Below are 24,545 nucleotides of genomic sequence, written 5' to 3'. Positions count from 1 at the left end.
TTAGAATCATTTCCAAAACCGTCGGCCCGTCCTGATTACAATAGGAGCCATCCAGTGACAACGCCACCCAGCCCGTGGGGGCTTTAGTCCATGGCATGGACGGTCGCTTCGGATTAGCTTCCTTAACAAATTCCCCTAAGATCATCGCTTACTATTATTCGATTTCATAAGCTTAGCGCACCTTCGTGGATCCACCAAATCATGGGCTCATTGGGTTGTAACAACAAAACTTTCTTTTGGTAAACATTTCAATCTGGGAATTATCTGCAGTTCTTTTCTTTGCATAATTGCATCATAAAGTCGTATAGATAGAACACATGGGTTTAGGTCTAGGACGTATAATCCGGGCAATGTTCAAACTTCAAATCACAGCAGTAACGGGGAAGGAAACCCATCCGTAAAAGGAGAGCCGCGGTGAACGCCACGCATCCCGGCCGTCCGACCAGAGAGACGGACGCCCGAGATCTCTCCGTCCCGGTAACGGCAGCGGCCCGGGCTCACCACCCCCTGCACGGCGTACGCTTCGGCGCTTCGCCTCCGCTTCGAGTTCGACACCGCGCGCACGCACGGCCGCTCTGTTTCCTCCTCCTCCGTTCCGTTACGCGGCCTCGTTGATCTCCTCGGAAGACTTGGACTTGTCTTCAATTCCTTCGCTTTCCCACCCGACTCCCCTGCCTCCTCCACCGCGTGCGTGCTGGTCGCAGCTCCGGGGGGAGACCAGACCAACCAGACGACCGAGCCCGCCCGCCGCCGGAGCCCGCCCGCTCGCTCGCCCCGCCTCACGGCCTCCTCCTGCCGGCCAGCGCCGGGCATTGGGATCTCGCGGCTCGCCCCCCCCCCCCCCCCCCCCCCCCCCCAAACCCTAGCCGCCGCCAGGGGACGGTCGCGTCGCGGCAGCAGGATCCAACGGTACGGTACTGGCTCCCCCGCTCTGCTCCCCCCTGTTCGCAGGTCGATTCCTCCTCGTGGGCTTCGGTTCGAGCTAGAAACGAGCCGGGGAAACGGTGGTGCTCGTTTGCTTCGGCTGGCGATGGAACCGCGGATTGTGCGGTGCTGCGTGCTGGAGGATTCTCTTATCCTAGCTACGCTACAAATTGATTGAATCCCTTGCCGCGCTATCGCGTGCTGCCGCCTCTTCTTCTTCTCTTCTTTGCCTTGGTGCGTGTTTAGCTGGTTTTGCGTGAGCAATCAAGGACATGCTTCTGCTATTGGGCGTCGAGAAACTGAGCGAGCGAGGGTAGCACGCGCGACATTGCTTTGCGGGAATCCTAGGTTGTTATTGCACCATTGATGAGATCGTGGCATTTGATTTGGTGATTCATTAATGCATCACGAAGATGGCTAGATAAAGCATCTAGCCTCTGCATTAGGTCGGGGCGTACCATGCACATATGGTAGTTGAAGTAAACAATTGTTTGTTCGTCATTTGCCTGGGCAGGCAGGCATGCTTATGTCGGTTTGATTATGATTATAGTTGCTGTTTATGAAATCGCTGGGTAGTTTCGGTAATGGTTCCCTAGGAACATTGCCAACTTCACGGATTTACAGTTCATTGTGGGTTTCCTTCTTCTTTTTGTTGTCGATGGAAATTGAAATCGCTGGGTAGTCACATGAATGGTTCCATACGAACATTGCCAACTTCACGGATTTACAATTCATTGTGGGTTTCCTTCTTGTTTTGTGTTGATGAAATCGCTGGGTAGTCACATAAATCATTCCCTACGAACATTGCCAACTTCACGGATTTACAATTCATCGTGGGTTTCCTTCTTGTTTTGTGTCGATGAAATCGCTGGGTAGTCACATAAATCGTTCCCTACGAACATTGCCAACTTCACGGATTTACAGTTCATCGCGGGTTTCCTTCTTTTTTTGTGGCATTGGCTCCCAAAACTGATTAACCTAAAACTTTTGTTGCATGGATACTTCCATGAATCTGGTATTCCCAAACGGCATATGTCTGGATGTTCCCTAACGACATATGTGGGAATAGAGGACTACTAGTTTTCCTTCTTTATCTTTTTAAAAATATGGGGTTACTTGGGGGTATTTTTGGCTAAATACATTCCAATAAGAGGCCATTTCAGGCCCAAAGCAAACTATCCCTTTGCCTCAAACCCTAGCCAAACATTGAGTTAGAGCATATCAGTTTGGAGCACGCCGCCGCCGCTGCCTGCAGCTGTCGCCGCCGCTCCACGGCTCCACCAGCTGTCGTTTGCCTCTTCTGGACACCTCCCACGCCGCTTCTTCCGGCGCTATTTCATAGGTAAGTTCTGCGGTGTCAAGCATTAAATTGTGTAATTCATAGTTACCAGATCCGCTCGTTATATGGTCGATCCCTGATCTCGATTGATAGATCTACATCAGGGTTCGAATTCGGAGCAATTCGTTCCCAAGTTGACTCCCGATTTGTGACCTTCATGGACCCAAGTCGGTCATTATGACAATAGTTCGTGCTGCTGCCATCACTGCCTGGATCTGCCGCTTCCTTTGCCGCTTTATAGTCCTGGTTCGGTCATTGTTCGAACACATCTATGACCGTCGCGTCGGTGCTTTCCTTGAGGAGAAGCAAAGGTAGTTGTCACGATGGGTAGGAGCAGCAGGGAGGCATCACGGTAGGAGCAGCATGGGCGACAGAGGTCTGCAAAGAGCTGGATGGAGGTGGAGCTGGCATGGTACATCAGAAGGGGGCAGAGGAGATGGGGGAAAATCAATGGAGCATGTGGCTGCGGGTTGAAGATAGCTCAATGCCTGAAAGCTGATGAGAGCGCTTGTTTGTGAGTACTTGTGATTTTTCGTAGCTGGTTCGGCCCAATCAACATGTGATAGGCATCTTTCTTCTCCATTTTACTCTGTCATGAAATCAATGGAAGTTTTCTTGGCGCTTGTGAGTCCATGTACTCCAGCTCCGATTTGCGGACCCAATCCTCAAGTCGTGAATCGTAGATGTATACCTTCTGATGCACTTGCTCTTTGGTCTTAAGACTAAACATGTGCAAATTCACCAGACGGACTCAAAGAAATCAGGGGAGTTGCTCTATTTGCAGGAACATCAAACACAACTCATATTGTAGTTGAGAAAAAACACATCTGAAGTAGAGTCAGCTGCATTTTTACAGGAACCAAACACAACCACATTATATCTACTCATGAGTCATGAACTCCTGCCGCTGTGGGTCTTCAACATGTCCGTATCAATCCTTAGTCCTGAATGAGGAGATCTGTATGCTCCATTTTCACTGCTAAAGTGCTAAACAACATCCAATTGGATCCTGGTGTGCTGTCTATGTAATTGGCTTTTCAGGTTCTTTGCTAGTTTCTATTGCATTGCTCTGTTTTTAAAGAATTATGGGCTTGCTATTTGTTAGTTGTTCTATAGTATGTTTGATACACAATTTGTTGATCTCTTTCCATTAGGGGTGAAGATGGATTTTTCTTTTAACTGAATGTCAATTTTTCTTTCTTTTTGTTATCTGCCACATGATAGATGATACTAAAATATTTGAGTTATTTATTAATCCCTCTGTCCCTACAAAAGGTCTTTTTGGCCTTCTCATGTTCTCCAAAAGACCTCAACAATTGATTGCAACCACAACACATTAGTAAAAGATGCTCCAAAATAATATCATGATTGTTGTTACACTATCTAGTACTTCTGTTTTCAAAGGTTTAATCTTATTATTTTATATTTTTTAACATGTGGTCAAAGTCGACTGCACGGCAAAAGGATTTCTATTTTAAGACTGGGAACTAGTGGGTTGTATCTACTACCTGACATATCTGAAGCACTGATCATACTCGCTCCTTTTGTTCAGTTTAGCTGTTGCTCTTTAACAGATAGCTTCCCTCCCTTCAAGTGGATTGTTTCAATTTCTTTCTATTATTAAATTGACCTGGAAGTCCCTTGATAAATGATCTACTAATTCTTTGGATATTGTATTCTTCTGTATAATCAGTGAGATACTTTCTTGAACATAAGGAAAGTTTGGTGGTAGCAGTCATTCTAAAGGTTTTTTGTATTCTGAACTCATTGTGTATAATGTGGACAGCTATATCTTTGGTTGCCTTTTAGATTCATATTGTATAGTTATGCATCAAAGATTCTTCCCCGAGTTAATTATTTCTGTATTTCTTTTTCTTATGGATTTCTTGCGGATCCCTCCTCTGTTGATTATGTGACATTTACTGTTGAATGCTGGATTTTGTGTTCTGAGTAGCTATTCTTCTTGCTGATAAAAAGTATACCATGTTATATTTCAGTTACTGGACATTGATTATGCTTGGTGGATGAGGATGCCACAATAAAGAGGGCGGGGGTTCGATAAGGTTCTTGTCTTGAAGCTATCCAGTGAGGGTTTAGAGTTGTTGCCTTTGAAGACTACAACCCATGCTAGTGAATAAATTGAAAAGGGAAGGTGGCTGGTGAACTTGAGTTAAGACATGTCCAAATCTACTCCTGTTAAAGCAAGCAAGAATTCTGAATTGAAGAAATCTACAGCCATCTTAACAATAGCAAATGGCCATGCTTGTAAGAAGGATGCAATTGGTGGAGAGCATCCTGTCCATGACATCAAGTCCACTGGTACTTGGATCTGTAGAAATTTGGCCTGTAAAGCTGTTGTAACAGCTGAAGATTCTTTCTGCAAGAGGTGCTCATGTTGTATTTGCCATCAGTTTGATGACAATAAAGATCCTAGTCTATGGTTGGTTTGTGCATCTGAAAATGACGACAAACAGTGCTGTGGTTCTTCTTGCCATATCGAGTGTGCCCTCCAACAAAAGCGGGTGGGATGCTTTGATCTTCAAAAAATTATTCATCTTGATGGGAGTTATTCATGTGCTTCATGTGGGAAGATATCTGGGATACTAGGGTAAGTACATGTTCATTTTATTCTGTAGATCTCGTTATCTTCATCATGCTTCTCATTTGCTTCTTGTCCTTGCTTCATTATTGCATCGTTAGTCCCTTGGACTAAAATGAAGTTACTTCGGAATATATAGCCATATTATTTTGAGTTAAATTATCTCATATCATAGTGCTGTTCAAAATAGCTAGTAGCTAATTTGGAATAGTTATATGCACTTGTTTCTTTGACAAGTCACAGGTCTTATTGTTAACCCATACATGATTTTCTCAGTTAGAAATCTGTGAAGGAAAAGGAAGCCAGATTTTCTGTATCATTATTTATAGTCAGCATGCACCGTTTTTCTTTGGGACGGTATTAACACATACCATTCAACTCAACTAATAATTGGGAACATGCCAGTTGTCTTTGCATTGGCCCTATGAGCTGGCTCTCCAGTATATGTAACATCCTTTTACTCCAGAAGCAATGGTCTCCTGTTAGTACAAATGATAAAATGATTGGGCTTGACAAATACCTGAAGCTGTCTTTTCATATGAAGCAAATCAATTAGAGCAGGAAATTTGGACGAGTTTAGTGGGATTAATACAAAGGGGTACATGACTTATATTATAACTCTAACACCCCCCCTCAAACTCATGGTGGATGAACAACACTGAGTTTGGAGAGATAAAAGCCATGTTGTGCTCTAGTCTGAGCCTTCGTCAGAAAATCCGCCAACTGTAACTCGGAAGGCACATACTGAAGAGCAATAACCTGATCCTGCACAGCAGTACGCACATAGAAAGCATCAACACCAATATGCTTGGTGAGCTCATGCTTCACAGGATCGCGTGCAATGCTGATAGCACCTGTACTGTCAGATAAAAGCAGAGTCGGTGTAGTGACAGAAACACCAAAATCCTGAAGTAACCACCGTAACCAAGTCACCTCTGCCATCAAAAGAGCCATTGCTCGCAACTCAGCCTCGGCACTCGAACGGGAAACTGCAAGCTGTTTCTTCGTCTTCCAGGCAATGAGAGAACCACCAAGAAAAACACAGTAAGCAGAAAGTGAACGGCGATCGGAAGGATCACTAGCCCACGTAGCATCCGAATAGGCCTGGAGCTGTAAAGAACTGGAGCGAGGAAAGAATAGACGGTGAGAGATCGTGCCTCGAAGATATCGAAGAACACGAAGGAGATGACTATAGTGAACCGAGGTGGGGGCAGAGACAAACTGACTCAGAATATGGACCGGATAAGAGATGTCCGGACGAGTGACAGCTAGATAGACAAGACTGCCAACAAGATGACGATAACGCGTCGGATCAGGGAGAGGATCACCATCAGTAGCACGGAGGTGAACATTGAGCTCCATAGGAGTCTCAACAACGCGCTCGTCAGTAAGAGCAGCACGAGCAAGAAGATCCTGAATATACTTTTCCTGGGAGATAAAAAAGCCATCAGAGGTAGAAGAGCCTTCAATCCCAAGAAAGTAGCGAAGAGGTCCAAGATCAGACATAAGAAACTGCTCACTAAGACGGGCCTTTACAAAGGCAATATACTCGGGGTCATCCCCCGTGATGATCATGTCATCAACATAAAGAAGAAGAAGAGTCCGTCCACGAGGAGAAAGGTGAATAAACAATGCTGGATCATGAGCACTGGCTAAAAAACCAGCAGCAGTGATCACAGAGGCAAAGCGCTCAAACCAGGCGCGGGGGGCTTGCTTAAGGCCATAGAGAGAGCGACGAAGACGACATACCATGCCATCAGGAACAGAATACCCAGGGGGTGGCTGCATATACACCTCCTCACGCAGCTCACCATTAAGAAAGGCATTCTTAACATCAAGCTGAGATATAGACCAGTGGCGTGCAGAGGCAACGGCAAGAAGTGTACGAACAGTGGTCATATGAGCCACCGGAGCAAAAGTCTCGTCATAATCACGACCATGCTCCTGCTGAAAACCACGAGCCACAAGACGAGCTTTGTGACGCTCAAGAGAACCATCGGAGCGAGTCTTGACCTTGTAGACCCACTTACAAGTGATCGGACGGACTCCAGAAGGAAGAGAAACAAGATCCCAGGTACCAGTGCGTTCAAGAGCAGCAATCTCCTCTGCCATCGCAAACTGCCATTCAGGATGAACAACAGCCTGACGGTAAGAAGTCGGCTCAAGAACAGCAGCACCAGCCGTGGGAAATCCAAAGCGATCAACAGGCGGACGAGGACGAGAACGCAAGCCATAAGTAGGCTGAGAGGAAGATGACGACCCATCCACAGAGGCATCAACTGGTCGTGGACGACGAGTGTAATGCTGAGGAAAAGATGGAATAATAGAAGGAGGAATCGGCAAGGTAGAATCAGGAGGTGGCGACGAAGAAGTCACCGGAGATGAAGGTGTAGAATCCGGTGACAGGCTGGGAGAGGAGACCGGGGAGGAAGTCACCGGAGATGAAGGTGGAGACCCCGGGGACACACGAGGCGAGGAGACCGGGGATGATGGTGGCTGCAAATCAACTAGATGTGGAGAAGGAGAGGAAGGGAAATGGAGAGGTACAGTCTCGGCGGGAGTAATAGGTGAGTCAGGAAAAGTGAGGAAAGAGATATCCTGCACTGAAAAAGTCGAGGAAGATGGGCGTGGGTAGAAGGGACGAGATTCGTCAAAAGTCACATCTCGAGAGATACGCATCCGACGACCAATAGGATCCCAACAACGATAGCCCTTATGCTCATCACTGTAGCCTAAGAAGACACACTCAACAGACTGAGCGGTCAGTTTGGTGCGTTCGCGAGGGGCAAGAAGAACATAGCAAACACAACCAAACAAGCGAAGCATCGAATAATCGGGAGAACGATCAAAAAGTCGCTCGAAAGGAACACCACCCTGTAGAGCAGCGGAAGGCTGTATATTGATAAGGTAGGTGGATGTGGAGACGGCCTCAGCCCAAAAATGAGGCGGGAGAGAGGCAGCAATCATCAATGCACGAGCCGTCTCAAGAAGATGTCGATGCTTTCGCTCAGCCACACCATTCTGAGCATGAGCACCAGGACAAGAGAATTGAGAGAGAGTCCCGTGCTCAGCAAGAACACCACGCAACATCTTAGAGATATACTCGCCAGTGGAGTCAGCACGAAAAACACGAATGGGTGAAGAGAACTGAGTATGAACCATGGCAGCAAAACGCTTATAAATAGACAACACCTCAGAACGAGAAGTCATGAAATAAAGCCATGTGTAACGAGAGAAATCATCGATGAAAATAATATAGTATTTATGACCACCTTTCGAAGCGAAAGGGGCCGGACCCCATACATCAGAATGGACTAAATCGAAAGGACGCTTAGACACTGACTCACTATGTGAATATGGTAACTGAATCTGCTTGCCAAGATGACAACCCTGACACTCTAAAGAGACATCTCCTGAGACAGACCCCAGAAGGCCTCGACGAACTAAAGAAGACAACCGAGAACCACACAGATGACCAAGTCGATGATGCCACTGTTGGAAAGAACCAGTGACGGAGGCGACAGAAGCGGAAGAACTGGCGATGGTGGTGGCAGCAGAAGGAACATGAAGCCAGTCCAACTCCCAAAGACCCTGAGAATCACGGCGGCGAGGGCCAGCCCCAACCAGAGTGTGCGTGTGACGGTCCTGGATAGAACAAGAGTCAACGTCAAGGATGACGCGACAACCAGAATCCGTAAGTTGACCAGCAGAAAACAAATTCATGGTAAGTCGAGGAACATGAGCAACGTCAGGAACAGAATAAGGAGTAGTAAGATTGCCTCTACTAGCAACAGAAAGTGGAGTACCATCAGCAGTGAAGACATGAATAGGAGAATCCAGTGATCGAAGAGAGGACAAAGTGGAAGAATGAGAAGACATATGAAAAGAAGCTCCAGAGTCCAGAACCCAGGGGGATGTACCTGACTGTGTAGAGGGTGATTGCTCAGTGCGGGAAGCATCAGTCATAGAACCGGCAGTACCTGTTGAGGAAGAACCTGAAGCCGCGAGCAGACGCTTAAGTCTCAAAATATCCCGCTCAGTCAAAGCAATGGCTGAAGCTGTCGAGGTAGATGACGAAGTCCCAGAAGATGATGATCGAGCCTTGCGCAGGTGTTTCTTCTTCGTGTAGCACTGAGACTCAAGATGACCATCATTGTTGCAATAGGCGCAATGTGGACGGGGGCGACCTGAGCCTCCAGAAGGAGTGGGCAAGAGCGGCGGAGCACTCGAGCGAGAAGGGGTCGGTGGAGCAAGTGGCGGAGGAGCACGAGTAGCAAGCACAGAGGGAACCGCCAGCAAACCAGCACCACGTAAACGAGTCTCCTCAGCACGAATCTCAGAAAGCGCCTCCATGAGAGAAATACGGCCACGAGCAAACAACTGAGCACGCCGGGGCTCAAACTCCTGACGGAGCCGAGACAAGAACTCATAGACGCGATGAAACTCCAAATTGGCCTGGACAGCCTGGCAACAGGGGCAGGTACGACACCCAGCACTACGAAGAGAATCAAGCTGGCGTCAGATAGCAGAACTCTGTGCATAGAAGTCATCAACAGTAGAGTCACCCTGCTGAAGAGCATGCTCCTGACGGATCACAGAGAGATATAAGGCATCACCAGAGGGCTGATAGCGCTCACGAAGACGGGTCCACATCTCAAAGACAGTAGAAAGACCCAGAAATTCAGAAGCAAACTGAGGCAGAACACTAGCAGTGAGAACAGCTGCAGCACGAGCATCATCATCAAGCCACTGGGTGTAAACGGATAGAGCACCATGATACGTCTGAAGAGCCTCCTCATAAGCCAAAATCCTCTCATCATAAGCACGATCAGCAGCCTCATCAGCAACCTTAGCCGCATCTTTGGCGGCCTGATTAGCATCCGTAGGAAGAACCGATGGAGTTGGCGGAGTAGGGGCCACCGGAGGAACCGGACGTGGCGGACAGCAGACCTCGCCAGAAAGAACACCCCAAAGACGGATGCCACGCATGTGAATGCGCATGAAGCCAGTAAACTCGGTGTAGTTAGTACCATCAAAGATCACCGGACAGCGAGGAACAGCAACATAGCCCGATGCAGCAGACATTTTTTTTTTGGAACCGACGAGAGCACCAGCGACAGCAGAATCAGGCGCGAGATACTGAAGGAGCGGGCGACCTAATCAGGCGGGCCGGCCCGGGCGACCGGATCGGGTGGGCCGGCGCGGGCGACCTGATCGAGCCGACGCTGGCGAAGAGCAGCAGCTGGCGACGGGATCCGCTAAGGGGCGGCGCCGGCAAGGGAAGTGGATCGAGGCGACCCGATCTGGAGGGCACGACCCGATCCTGACAGGCAGATGGATCGGGGCAGCAGCGGCCAGCAGAGAATCAGGTGCGGACGAACACAGATGAGCAGCAGCAGTCGGGCGGAGAGAGGAGCAGCGACAATCGACGCCGAAATTGGATCGAAGAGCACGAGTTCGCGCGTGCGAAAAAAAGGCCTAGGCTCTAATACCATGTTAGGAATAAGCAACTTAGATTCCCATGAGGCCATAGGCCAATATATATATACATGTACAGGTGTGGAACATATGCAGGAAACCCCTCATACAACGGGATTAATACAAAGGGGTACATGACTTATATTATAACTCTAACAAGTGTTACTTTCTACAATTTCACCACAAATTCTACTTCGTACCAATACATGCATGTAATAATTAAATATATTAGTTTTGTTTTGTTTGAAATAACTGTCATGTTTTATTTTTCTTAGCATCAATTTGCAGCTAGTATTCACTTGTGACATTATTGAAAATTTGAAATGCTTGTTATGTTCCATGATTATTGATCAATTTGTAAAGTTGACATGAATGCTACTGCCTGGCAGTTATTGGAAAAGGCAATTAGTGATTGCAAAGCAGGCTCGCCGAGTTGATATACTCTGCCACCGCATCTATGTGAGTTATCAGTTGTTGGAGGGTACGAGCTGTCATACAGAATTGCATAACATTATTCAAGATGCAAAAGCAAAACTTGAATGTGAGGTCGGTCCACTTGATGGAATGTCGGCAAAGATGGCACGTGGTATCGTAAGCAGGTTATCTGGTGGTAGTAATATACTGAAACTTTGCTCTCTAGCGATTCAAAAAGTTGATGAGTTGTTGAGTTCTCCATCTCCAGGCTTGCATGTTCGAGGTAATGACCTTCCTTGAATAAATACAAGGTTCTAGACTGCCATAATAATTGTCATGGTGATTCTGCATAATTGTCATGGTTCTATACTTGTTTGTTTTGCAGGTTCATTACCAGCTGCGTGCAGATTCAAATTCGAAGATATTACATCGTCTTCCCTTGTTATCATCCTAAAAGAAACTAAATTAGCATCACCGGACACCATCAAAGGTTATAAGCTATGGTACTGGAAGAGCAGAGAGCAACCAAGCATGGATGAACCTGTTATTTTGTCAAGAGATGAAAGAAAAATACTTGTTTATAACCTCGCCACATGCACAGAATATTCCTTCAGAATCATATCATTCTCAGATGCTGATGCGACCATTGGGCATTCCGAGTCTAAATGTTATACTGCGAGCAAGGAGGTATTTGTCAAATCTGTGACCCAGAAGGCCACGGGAATATGCCCGCAGACGCAGACAACGGATAGGAGCCAGGCTTGTATGTCCACTGGATTTAGGATCCGAGATGCTGGGAAGATCTTGCGGCGAGCTTGGGCTGAAGAAGGCTGTTTTGAGGATATGTACGAAGGTTCATGTGACATAAGTGCCACAGAAGCAGACCAGGCAGAGAACAGTGAACAGGGTCATATGTTATCTGGTGCATGTCGCAAACTTCAGTTCAATGCATTTTCTGTCCCTGACCTAAATGCACCCATGCCCATGGACATAGACTCTTCCCCTGAGAAGAGCTATGATTTAAATAACAGACTTTTTAGGTCAAATGACAGTGGTGGCTCAGAGGCTTGCGAGGCAGTCAGGAGCGCGGAGCCGGCTGCTGTTGAATCTCGGCCAGGAGGCAAGGCAAAGCAGCCCAATGGTGCTCAGAATGAAAGCTGTGAGCAGGATGGAGTTTCAGCCATCTGCCGCCAAAAGCAACTTCTGAAAAGGCCTAGAGTTCTGGATGAGGACTATGAGTACTGTGTGAAGGTGATACGGTGGCTGGAGTGTGACGGGCACATAGAGACTGATTTCAGATTGAAGTTTTTGACTTGGCTGAGTCTAAGATCGACTGAGAATGAGCATAGGGTTGTGAACACATTCATCAAAACACTAATCAAAGAACCAAGCAGTCTGGCTGAGCAGCTTGTTGATTCTTTCGGAGAGATGATAAACTGCAAGAGACCAAAAGTAGGTTTCGGCAGTGAGCTATGGCATTTGGACAAACAATAACAATTCAAGAGTTCGCTAACTCATTGGTATTCTATAATTTTTCCGATCAAGGGCAGTGAATTCCGGTTGCTTCTGTCGCCCAAAATGAGAATGAGGGGGTTAGGTTCATAAACTTGATAATCACCGCACCGACCCAGCTATCAGATTATTACCATACCTTATAAGTTCAGATCAGAACGTGCACAATTTTCTTGAGTGTCATCATTTCGACCATTACCATACCTTATAAGTTCAGATCGGAACATGCACAATTTTCTTGGGAGTCGTCATTTCGAGCCTATGGGATTAGGATATTTGATTTACTTAGAAATTCCTATCTTCTTGATTCTACTTAGGAAAATCATTTTAGGCGGAAAATAGATTGCATTGAAAGATTCCTGTTCCACCTGTAAGTAGTGGAAACAATTTTATATTCTCATTGGTTTAGTACTCTATATTCTGTCCGAGCCCTGGAAAAAAATCTTATATGATGTCATGTATGGCTTACATGTGCTTGGGACCTCTTTTTCAGTATGGATGATTTTTTGGTACTAGATGTTGGCTAGGATATATTTGGCTGGTATAAATGTTTGGTACTACCTGTTTTTTAGTTTACTAGAACAATGTTCGTGCGTGGCAACGGAATATAAATATTCTAGTAGGTTAGCTTATGATTTACATTGTGTAAATAAATGTTCATCAAATTCTGACCATGAATTACTTTGTATTTTGATTAGAAGTTTGGTAAGTAAAGTAAAATGGAATTGGTTTAGAATGTAAGTAAATTAAGGTGATTGATTATCTGGACGAAGGGGTGGTGGGAAGAAAGGTGAATGAAACCTTACGTTCTTTTTCAAGTAGTAGAGATTACGCCCGCGTGTATCCCTAAATCGATAATTTGACCAACATAATTTGGGTTATATATTACAAAAATTATTCCATTAGAAAATTCAGATGTTCTACTTTCTGTATAACTTTTGTGATACACTATATTTCATATTACATTGGTAAAATTGACAATCTAGGGATATGTGGAAGACCTATAAACAAAGAAGGATGGGCCATACTCCCCAAACCCTAGCCTGGCGCTTGGTGTGATGCCGTTTCCGGATATCGGGGGTTCTGGTGATAATAGTTGGTTCAGCAGGGGCTTCCTCCTCCAGCTTCACGGTTGCAAAATCCTCTAGCCATTTTCGCAAAATCATCATGTGCAACAGTTTGCTTCACGGTTGCAGTGCTCGTAAAGGTAGGTGGTATATGTCAGAGAATCTTTGCCATCAAATAGGGCATGTAGAAAGTCACGTGCAATATGGAAGTAGTGATTGAAGTCACGTGCAGTATGGTACTTCCTCCGTTTCTAAATATAAGTTTTTTTAAAAATTTCAATAAGGGACTACATGCGAAGCAAAATGAGTGAATCTACACTCTAAAATATGTCTATATACATTCATATATAGTTCATAGTGGAATCTTTAAAAAGACTTATATTTAGGAACAGAGGGAGTAGCACTCATCGAAAATCACAGCCACAACACCTGAGGATCTGCCACCATACCTCAGTTAGCTCCAGATTATTAGAGTTTATGACTACTCGGTTGCAACCAGCCAATATGTGCGAGCTGGAGCCCGAACTTCATGGCTAGAGCTTGTGTTGATAGGACGTCGATACAACTATCAAGTAGACGCTCAGGATTGCGCCTGTGGCTCCTCGGAGCAAGTCGTGATCAAATGCCGCATCGACATCTAGCTTGGTGTAGCCACTCGGAGGTTTGAGCCATCCTCCTTTCTTTGCCATAGCCTTCGGGGAATAGGCAACCATGTAGTTTGACACAAGAACTACACAAGAACTCGAATGGCTCGATCCGTGTCTGCCCTTGGTGCACTAGTTCATGTCTTCCCCACTATCAGGCACCAACGGCAAACAGCCCGCGGCTGTTTCCCAGCCCGAGCACAGCACAGGCTTGAGTAGATAGGTGGAGAAGGAACTGCGGAGCAGCCTCACCCGCTCGGTCACCAGCACATGCCCTAGAAATCAATCAATTCTTCAACTCTTACCAGCCTCCAAATTTTCTTTGCCTTGCGACGCTGCAGGAGAGCTGTGACGCACGTCTTCCTGTCCCTGCCCACAAGCCGGGCATTCTAATTAGAACTGCCAGGATTTTTTTTTCAAATAATAAGATCGTGTAACGATTTATGAAATATGGTGGCTCAGACATGCTCAACACACGTCCTGGTTTATTAGCCCCCCTCATAGTTAGGGTCATATTTTAACCAGGATTTTCGCTAATAAAATATAAGTTATACATAGCAAAAATAACATCATCAGAAACTATGTTCAAATACGAATCCGAATGACATAATTCTTTATGACATGCATTAACAATTTGTTAGTTAAATCTATGGTCAAAATTTGGCACAAAATACAGAGGGGACCAATAAGCCAGGATGGAAAACAAAATGGCCATTTGCGTTATGGTGAGCATCCCAATGGATGAATGAATAAATGTATATGCCTCGAGGGGGCACAACAAGTAGGGCCTTCAAATATTCCTATGTGCAAGCCTTTTTGTTCACGGCAAACCCGTTCTTACGAATGATCTCATAACAAGAGATTCAGATGTGTAGAACCACCAGACCCCTTCGACCTATCAAACTGCCGAAACACTTTCAGCCAAGGACAACATTCAACAACACCATGACCTCCTGCTATTATGGTCACGCGGCTGCTGGCAACTGGCAGACTGCTTCGGCCTTCGGGGATGCGCCAACTACATATTTGGAGACGCAATTCAAACAATTATTTATGAGCACCCAACCCAGCATGATGTCAGGTGGAATCAAGCGGCACCGTCTGCAGCACCGAGACGGATGCTCCCACGAAAAACAAGCCCAACGAACTCTTTCCTGCAGAAATGTGACAACATATGATGCAGGCTTGACTGTTCTTTTTCAATTTGTCAGTCACTGTCCCAGTCCTCGTCGGTATTCTTCTTCGTTTGGCTGGTTCTGCCACCACGCATCCAGTTGTCGTCGGTATCCTCCTCCTCGCTGCTGCTCTTGTAATTAGGAAAATTCACGTTCGGGGCACTCGAGCTCGTCTCTTCCTTGTAATCTGCTCCCCACACCTCATCATCTTCACTGTCTGACACATCATCCTCACTGTCCTCAGAAACACTAACTGCATTCTTTGGGGTCCGGCTGGGACTTCTGGAGGCCCCAGGCATATAATTCTGCCTGTGACTGGAACTACTCCTCTCATGTCGCATGCTGTCAAATCGCCGAGGATGTTCATCAGGTACATGCCTCTCCTTGTCGAATCCAACCATACTATCCCTGCCATCATCAATGTCCCAGTCCTCGCCTGACGCCTCGGTATCATCATCCAACCTGCTCGAACCTGATGTTCTTCTGTTGTTTTTGTTCTCTCTCCTGTGTCTTCCCTGGCTTCTATCCTCAGCATCTGAGTTATCATAGCTTCTCCCGAAACCCCTGCGCTCACCCACATCCTCACCTGACGCCTCTATCTCACTGTCATCATCCCATCTCCTTGTATCTGTTGCCCATTTATTGTTGTCGTTATCTCTCCTGTATCTTCCCTGGGTTCTATCATCGGCATCTGAGTTGTCATAGCTTCTATTGAAACCCCTCCGCTCACCCATCATCTCTTCTCTGTAGCGATACTGCAGCCTTGAAGTTTCTTCTTTCTCTGCTGCCTCCTCTTCCTCCCATTGCTTCTCTGCTGCATTCTCTATTTCTGCAATGAAGTTGTCAAGCTCCTCCTGGTCGCTATCCTCAGCTGGCTCAACATCTGCTTCTTTTAATTCCGTAGTCCCAGCAGTAGGTTGTTTATCCCCATGGAAGACATAGGGAGTACCTTGCTGCTCGTCTATGGCTCGAAAGAATGCCGAGGCAACTCGCTGGATGCTGGCCATGGCAACTGGGTCCTCTGGGTTAATACCTTTGCGACGAAGTTGTGTCTCTATTTTCTTGATATTCAGTTTCTGTGACTCAAGAGCCTGCTCATATCTAGCCTTGAATAAAGCCTGCAATAAGGATAAGGATAGCAAACTCCATTATCCATAGTACAAAGCCAACAATATACCCAAAATTAACAGAAAATGGGCATAGCCCAAAACATTAAAAATCAATATTAAATTCTGGTTGAACTATCAACTGAAAAGGTCAGAGCAATCGATATTAGTTTCAAAGTTCCATACATATAGGGTGTATTCCCTCCGTTCCGAATTACTTGTCTTAGATTTGTCTAGATACGGAGGTATCTAGCACTAAAATGAGTCTAGATACATCCATATCTAGACAAATTCAAGACAAGTAATTCGGAACGGAGGGAGTATGATCCAAAGCTAAATGAGAAGCTAAATGAGAGCTACAAACATTTTTAACTGCAAGGGACTGACCTTCCGTTTGGTAAGCGTGTTAAAAGGTATGAGGTTCTTTGGTTGACGGTAGTTCCTTCCACGAAACATGATAATTGTTTTGGTATTGTGAATGTTAACCACTATACCACCACTCAATCTTGTCAGCATTGATGCCATTTCCTTAATTTTTTCCTTCGGGAAATTGTCACAGCAAACTTGCACTGTCTCATGGAATTTCCAGTGCATGTGCATGTTTTGAACAACACCTCCAAAGACTCCACGAACTCCAACAGGGACATAGTTTTTATTTCTGAATCCAATCTTCTTGTAAGCCTGTAGCTGCTCAGCTGTTAACAGCTCTGGATCATGACGAGGAGCTGGTAGGTCTGGTAGCTCATACTTCTTGAGCTTTTGTAGAAGTAAAGCAACTTTTTTCTTGGCCTGCATAAAATTAACCAGATAACTAGGTAAGCCAGTGAATTCGCTATTATAAATTACCATCTGACTAAAATAACATGATTAAAATCAAGACTATAACACAAGTTGAGTAAAGAGAAATATGCGAAATAACATATATTTTACTTAGCCAGATCCTCATAGAGAAGGAATGGATGATGAGGTGAGTAATACCCAATTCAGATAGGATTTTGTGCAGATCAAGCACAAAAAAGGGGAAAGGTGTGGAAATCTGATTTCCTGATAGATCTAGAAAATGTAATTTCTTTTCATTATGTGCTTCAATGCAGCAACTAGATAATTGTTTTCTTTAAATACGGAGAATAATACGTTTATGACCAAAATTTCATTAAGAATGTAAGCATTATATAAGTTATGATGTGACTTCTTTTTCATCGGGAGCAGGAATGCCCCAATAGACTTATAATATCACTACATCAGGTCTAGTGTATCGATGTCAGATATTTATATGAGAACCAAACTGTATAGAATAATTGGCATAAGCAATAAGTCATTTTAGCCCTTTTACTTGTGAAAACATACAGGCGGTGGTAACCATTTATGTGCAGACATCAGGAGTGACATGGGAAGCCACAGGACTTAATTTTCTAGCGGAGTTAGCTGATGTGTTTTGATGAGAGCTAACCTTTATTATCTATATCAAAATTTCTAGTTTACAGGCATATAGATAGATTTGACAATCATTTACAGGCGGTGGTAACCATATGTGCATACATCAAGAGTGACATGGGAAGCCACAGGACTTAAATTTCTAGCGGAGTTAGCTGATGTGTTCTGATGAGAGCTAGCCTTTATTATCTATATCAAAATTTCTAGTTTACAGGCATATAGTTGGATTTGACAATCGCAAGATAGCGACTTAATTCTTTCAGTTCAACAAAGTCCCTGACAACATAATCTTGACTGTCAAAGTCAAGTCCCAACAACCTAATGATACCATCTTCCTTCTTTGATTCATTAATACTCCCTCCGTCCGGAATTACTTGTCGCGAAAATGAATGTATCTAGAACTAAAATACGTCTAGATACATCCATTTCCCCGACAAGTATTTCCGAACGGAGGGAGTACATCTGAACAAATTTCACAATGCAAATGCTTTTCTCACCCTTTCGTTTAGCATTGATAATGACAAAACATCTTCAACCCCTTTCAAAAAGCCACACATTGAGCAAATATCACCATAAATTACAGCAGTTCAAAACAGCATATCTTGTTCCATGATAGAAAAGGAGAGGGATCACAGCGAGATGGCGCAAGCACCATGGCCAGAGCATTTCGCCGGCGCCGAAGGGGGGCAGGGGGGAGGAGGAAATGGCGCTTCACTTACCCTCCGCATGCTGTGGATGAGCCTCTCGTCCTCGGTCATGAGCTTCTTTCGGAGCTTGACCGCGCGGCGCATCTCCTTCTGCGTGCGGCCGGTCTCCCTCCCCATCCGCTTCTCCACCTTGCTCCGCATGCTCCTCCCCTTGCTCGTCGACATCAACCGCCGGCATACCCCACCGCCGCCCGTGCTCGCCGGCACTAACGCGGCTGATATTGAGGCCGCAGCCGCCTCGCCCCCTCGCCCCCTCGCCGCGAAGTCCTCGGAGCTAATCGACGGGGCGCACCTCCGGTGGAGCGACGAAGAGGCTGCCTTCGGGAGGTTCCGGCGGAGGCTTCTCAGAGCCCACATGGCTCGGTCAACCGCGTCGCCTGGCCGCCGGTGGTTCTGGAAGGCGGCGGCGGCGGCAGCGAGGTAGGCGGAATGGGGGAGGGTTTAGCAGGCGGCGCGGGCGGTAAACCCTGGGCTGGTCTCCGGCTGCAGCTGCAGGAGCTTTTACCATCCGTTGGATGTGCTGCTGTCCACGTGGAGGAGCGTCCACCGTCAGCCTACCAGTTGGTTGTAAGAATATAGCATTACACTGTAGTCCTCCAAAATTATCACGATTACGTGTTTGACCGTCAAACTATTTTTCCTTAAAAGAACACCCAAAGGGAAACTTATTTTATAATTATGAAAAATATAGAATACAATGAAAGACAACAAGACATAAAATGACCGGTAAAAATAAAATTACGTCAAAGATTACATTCTTTGTATTGCACAAAAACAAACTTGAAAATGCACTGAACTAGCAGTAAGAGAAAAGGATTGCTATACTCCCTCTATTCCTAGATATAAAGCTTTCAGAGATTTCAATGTGGATTATATAAAGCAAAATGAGTGAATCTACATTCTAAAATGCGTTTATCTACATTAGTATGTAGTCCGTATTGAAATTTCTTAAAGGTCTTATATGTTTAAAAACAAAGGAAGTACTGGATTCTGAAGACCGCAATAGTCACTCACGATCAGAAACGGGATCTAACAACAATTGAAACAGGGCCGACCCTGAGAGAGGGCGGGAGGGGGGACGCCCCGGGCCCTCAAAATTCTGGGCCCACACAAATAAGTTGCAGCTCATTTAGCCATAGGCCAAGGAGCCACGTGCATAGAGTGCTACTAGCAGACATGCGACTCGGCGGCAGTCAGCACATATATACACGCAGCCTATGAGTCAAGAGTTGAAAACAGAGAACTTTATGCCTCACATTACGCAAACTGTCGGGGATCCGCATGGAAGGGTCCCCGATTGGACCGGCCCATTTACTTTTTTTGGTTTATTTTTCATTTATATTTCCTTTTTTCTTCAATTTATTTTTTTGAAAAATCATTTTTTAATGTTAAAAAATTTAAAATCTGTTTGAATTTTTAAAAATGTTCATGTTTCTGAAAATGTTTGGAAAATTCAAAAGTGTTTGCAATTTTAAAAATTGTTCCTGAATTTAAAATGTGTTTATAAAAATGTGCGTGTTTTTGAAAATTATTTAGGGATAACAAAGAATGTTCAGATTTTCAAAAAGTGTTCCCATTCTTCAAAATTATTCACGGGTTCAAAAAATGTACGCATTTTCAAAATTTGTTCAAAATTTTAATAAATGTCCATGTTTTCAAATATCATTCATATTTTCAAATAATTTTTGTAGATTCAAATATAGTTCGTTTCCACGACAATGTTTGAGTTTTAAAATTTTGGTAATTTTTTTGAAAAATATTCACGTTTCAAAAATTCACCTTTTCAACAAAATGTTCGCGTTTTATATTCTTTTGGGATCTGGCGTTGTTGTTTTAGTTCTTTAGGCTGGCCATAGTGGGGAGTATACACTAGTATCATATACTACATCCATAATGCATAGTATCATAGTTTAGTAGGTGATCTCATTTTTTGGCATGCAAGACACATAGTAGCATAACATTTATTATGATACGGTGTCTACTTATGTTACTACAACTCTCTCTCTCTCTCTTCTTTAATTCTCTATCACATAAGCATGTTTGTGAGTCCCAAACACATGATACCAGGTATGTTACCCCACTATGGCCAGCCTTAATGTTGTAGCCCTTGTCAGCTCTAGTGGGCAACATCTTGCAGTCTCCAACGAAAGGGATGTGGTTCGAATCTTCGCAAGTGCACTTTCTTTTTAGGCATTTTCAATATGTGTTGGTACAACATCCGCTAATGAGCCTACCAGCGTGGCTCCAGTGTGTGATTTGACGACTATTTGTCACGAAACACAATATATAGGAGCTCCCGTTGAGGACCATGACCTCGTCCTGCCTATTTTGCTTCTGATCAAGCCAGTGAGGGACACGACTTCGTGATGATTCCTAGCTATTCGCATATTCCTCTAGGCCCCATCACCTGATTGAGAATTTGCGAGCCACTGGAGGCACGAGTTGCGCCACCAATGCCGACACTCCGATCTCTAGCCCCCGACGTTGGTCGATCAGGCACAACCAGACCACACCGTCGAGCGGCTCCGCCTGATGAGAGTCCACTCCATAGTCTCCACATCGTGTCATGGTCGAGTGCCCGCTCATGGGCCGAGTTGCTCTGATCTAGACGATCCAAGATACTCCTTATTCTCTACTACTGTAGATGACTCGTTGCATCATTAGCACAAAGACCAACCACAACCGTGAAAGTTAAGTAAGCTAAGGGCGTCACGTATAACGACATCATCATCCCGAGCCTTGTGTCGGTCGCTTTACCAGTTGTATAACAACCACTTCCCTTTACACATCAGGCCGACTAGAGCAGTAAGCGAACATAAACGACAAATGCATTCACATGCTCCCGTGGCATATGATTAAAGTAGGATGCTGAAAGTGATATGAAAATGTCGCTTATCGATAGGACACATTACCCTAGGAATAAGCTGAAGGGTAAGCAACTGCCATACGAAAGCACTACGGCATGGATTGGTTAGGTCCGAGCCTTCCGAGCTGCCGGTCTTTATCACTCATGGATCCGGCCTAGGGTCCTCCGCATCGCTTCGATGCCACATCTTGTGCGTTGTTCCACACGTTTTGGATGAGCCCATGTCGGACTGGCAGTGTTGTCCGCTTCCTACCGGCCTAATCTTTTTGTGCGAAAGGGTTCGCGCATGCAACCAACTCGGTGTGTGTCATGCCTAGCCTTGTCGTGTGGGGTTGTGAGGGCTTGGCTGGCCGGTTATGTTTGTGTATGCCCGTCGGCGTGCTGCATGCCCAAGCATTGCACAACGTTTTACCCGGGATTTGCATGTCCGAACCCTTGTCGTCACATGCCCTAGCTGGCTAGCGCTTGTGGGGCGCTTTGTTGGGTTGTACATAAGAGTAAACATCAACCCACTCCCTTTGCACGTTGGATCAACTAGAGCAGTTAACGGACACAAAGGACAAATTGAAAGGATCGATATGGTTGATTAGAGGGGGATGAATAGGCAACTAAAATTTTTAGCTTTTCTTTACCAAATTAAACTTAGCATAAAAATAGGTTGTTTAGATATGCAACTAGGTGAGCAACCTATATGATGCAACAACAACAATCACACAAGCAAGCAAGAGATACAACACAATATAAGCTTGCGCAAGTAAAGGTAAGAGATAAGTTAGAATGGAGCCGGTGGAGACGAGGATGTGTTACCGAAGTTCCTTCCCTTTGAGAGGAAGTGTGTCTCCGTTGGAGCGGTGTGGATGCACAATGCTGCCCAAGAAGCCACTAGGGCCACTGTATTCTCCTCACGCCCTCACACAATGCGAGATGCCGTGATTCCACTATTGGTGCCCTTGGAGGCGGCGACTGAACCTTTACAAACAAGGTTGGGGCTATCTCCACAACTTAATCGGAGGCTACCAACGACACCACGAAGCTTCACCATAATGGAATATGGCTCCGCGGTGACCTCAACCGTCTAGGGTGCTCAAACACCCAAGAGTAACAAGATCCGCAAGGGATTAGTGGGGGAATCAAATTTCTCTTGGTGGAAGTGTAGATCGAGGCCTCCTCAACCAATCCCTAGAAAATCAACAAGTTTGATTGGCTAGGGAGAGAGATCGGGCGAAAATGGAGCTTTGAGCAATAATGGAGCTTGGGGAGGGAAGAGGTAGTCTTCTTGGGGAAGAAGACCCCCTTTATATAGCGGGGGAAAAGATCCAACCGTTACCCCTTCACTCAGCCCGTGACACGTGGTACTACCGCACACGCTTGCGGTACTACCGCTGGATGGTGCGGTACTACCGCTTGCGCGGTAGTGACCAGACGAGGCCTTGTTGCGCATGGCAACAAGCGGTAGAACCGCTGGAGCGATACTACCACACGCCCCTGGGTACTACCGCAAGGCAGGGCTCTACTGGGCTGGAAAAAGCACGGACTAAATAAATTACGTCCATGACTACTTCCGTTGAGTTTAGGACTGTGCGAAAATCCGGCACGGTACTACCGCTCGCAGGGAGCGGTACTACCGCATAGGTTACTTCCATGCCTACTTCCGCATGCGCCAGTGTCAGGGCTGGAGGAAGTGGTACTACCGCTCACCAGGAGTGGTACTACCGTTGGTCCCTGCGGTACCACTGCTCCCTTGAGTGGTACTACCGCAAGCCCCTGCGGTACTAATGCTACCTTGAGCAGTACTACCGCATGCCACAGAAACTCTAGCATTCGGAAGCCTCCATTTTGCAGAGACACGGATGAACGGACGGTGCTCCAATGAAGCGAAGGAAAGGTGGTCCAAAGGAACAGATGTGTACGTGTTGATTCCACCCTAACCTTTCCGAAGCGGACCTTCTCTTAATAGTACAACTTTCCTACGACTCAAATCCACTGAAAAGAAACATAGATAACCGCCGTCTTCGATGGGCTTCGAGGGGTACCGAATCATCTTGTGTCTGGATATGAGATATATGAAATGCTCAATGCACACGATTAGTCCGCAAATGCACTGTCATCAATCAGCAAAACCACATAGGGAGAAATATGCCCTTACAATCTCCCCTCTTTTGGTGGATTGATGATAATACGGGATTTGCACATAGGGATATAAAATGAACATAAGCAAACCCAAAATCTATAAAATATAGACATGCTCCCGCTAGATGTGTGCACTATAAATATGCTTTGGACTGCACAACACACACCCACTAGGATCAACACTCCCACTATATTTTATGGACAAGGCAAACCTTGCAACAATAAGTGACACTAAGCATGGAAGCAAGGTATAGAAAATGAGCATGAAGTAAATGGCACAAGATAAATTGAGCTCACAATATACTAAACATACTAGACAATAAAAGATAAGCTTGAGGACATATGTCTCACACCATATGATAGAATAAGTCTCCGGGACACACACGCACACGCACACAAACCAACAAACCAAATCAACGAAGGTTCAATGAAACGGAAGCAAAGAGACACAAGACTCGGAAATCCTACACTCTCTCCCCCTTTGGCACCGAGACACTAAAAAAAGGCACAGAGGACACCTACAACACAGGTGGTAGCTCGCACTGACGTGATCACCCATCAAGCTCCTCATCTATCTCTGCTGCAGGAATGGACTCCTCATCTGACTCAGCCCAGTGATATCCTTGCTTCATCATCCAGGCAGTCGCAGGAGTGATGTTCTTCTCGGACCCGCCCGAGACTTGCTCGCCAAGCTTCCTCAAGATCCTCTTGTCATGCCGGTGACTCTCCTTCTGAGCAACGTGGGCCTTGTACTGCCCCTTGGCCTGCATGCAGAACAGAGACTTCACCTTGGCCTTGAGCTTCTTAGCCCAAGATGGCTTAGAAGAGGGAGGTGCATACCACTCAGAACTGTCCTCAGCCTCCTCCTCCTCCTCCTCAAACTCATCCTCATCAACATCCATGCATGCAGCCTCGACCTCAGCCCAGGTAGTGGTGTTAGCCCACTTGTTCTTCTGGCGCAACTTAATGGGCTCATGGCGAATCCAGTTGGGAGCAAGTAACTCTTCACCTGGAAAGAGTGTAAGTGCATCTAGTGCCCCTTAGTGATTTTGGTGTATTGAAGACTTATAGGTTAAGGGACTAATGCGTTTGTGAGTGTACACAGGTCTATAAGTCTATGAGGAGTTTGATATTTACAGAGAAAGTCGAC

At 45.7% G+C, this 24,545-nt stretch overlaps 2 protein-coding genes across 3 annotated transcripts; one reads left to right on the top strand and one right to left on the bottom strand.

Annotated features, from left to right (window-relative positions):
- The first annotated feature begins 623 nt into the window (after window positions 1–623).
- LOC125548972 (VIN3-like protein 1) lies at window positions 624–12,734 on the top strand. Of its 2 annotated transcripts, none has more exons than XM_048712481.2 (4): window positions 624–909; window positions 4,261–4,871; window positions 10,730–11,037; window positions 11,140–12,734. In XM_048712481.2, exons 2-4 carry the CDS (start codon window positions 4,441–4,443, stop codon window positions 12,246–12,248), a joined length of 1,848 nt encoding a protein of 615 aa, XP_048568438.1. In that variant the 5' UTR covers window positions 624–909; window positions 4,261–4,440; the 3' UTR covers window positions 12,249–12,734. The 2 variants fall into 2 exon arrangements, with proteins under 2 accessions (XP_048568438.1, XP_087370031.1); XM_087513905.1 differs by lacking the exon at window positions 624–909 and adding an exon at window positions 995–2,266.
- Window positions 12,735–14,571: 1,837 nt separating this feature from the next.
- LOC125548984 (RNA-binding CRS1 / YhbY (CRM) domain protein) lies at window positions 14,572–22,534 on the bottom strand. Its single transcript, XM_048712489.2, has 4 exons — window positions 22,073–22,534; window positions 18,412–18,953; window positions 16,646–17,047; window positions 14,572–16,270 (listed from the first exon to the last, which is right to left on the bottom strand). The coding sequence occupies exons 2-4, from the start codon at window positions 18,754–18,756 to the stop codon at window positions 15,185–15,187; spliced, it is 1,833 nt and encodes a 610-aa protein (XP_048568446.2). The 5' UTR covers window positions 18,757–18,953; window positions 22,073–22,534; the 3' UTR covers window positions 14,572–15,184.
- Window positions 22,535–24,545: the final 2,011 nt, after the last annotated feature.

This window comes from Triticum urartu, chromosome 1A (genome assembly GCF_056163025.1).
Source record: "Triticum urartu cultivar PI428250 chromosome 1A, HENAU_Tu73, whole genome shotgun sequence".
NCBI classification, from domain to species: Eukaryota; Viridiplantae; Streptophyta; class Magnoliopsida; order Poales; family Poaceae; genus Triticum; species Triticum urartu.
Note: the sequence above shows the minus strand (reverse complement) of the source record. Positions and strands in the feature narration are given on the sequence as shown.

Bases quoted from the DNA above. Each gene is read 5' to 3' on its own strand.
- LOC125548972 (XM_048712481.2), top strand. From the start codon at position 4,441: ATGTCCAAATCTACTCCTGTTAAAGCAAGCAAGAATTCTGAATTGAAG. The intron at 4,872-10,729 runs GTAAGTACATGT...ACTGCCTGGCAG, and splicing joins AAGATATCTGGGATACTAGG to TTATTGGAAAAGGCAATTAG. The intron at 11,038-11,139 runs GTAATGACCTTC...TTTGTTTTGCAG, and splicing joins TCCAGGCTTGCATGTTCGAG to GTTCATTACCAGCTGCGTGC.
- LOC125548984 (XM_048712489.2), bottom strand. From the start codon at position 18,756: ATGTGGGCTCTGAGAAGCCTCCGCCGGAACCTCCCGAAGGCAGCCTCT. The intron at 17,048-18,411 runs GTAAGTGAAGCG...AATTTTATGCAG, and splicing joins TCATCCACAGCATGCGGAGG to GCCAAGAAAAAAGTTGCTTT. The intron at 16,271-16,645 runs GTCAGTCCCTTG...TCCTTATTGCAG, and splicing joins ACACGCTTACCAAACGGAAG to GCTTTATTCAAGGCTAGATA.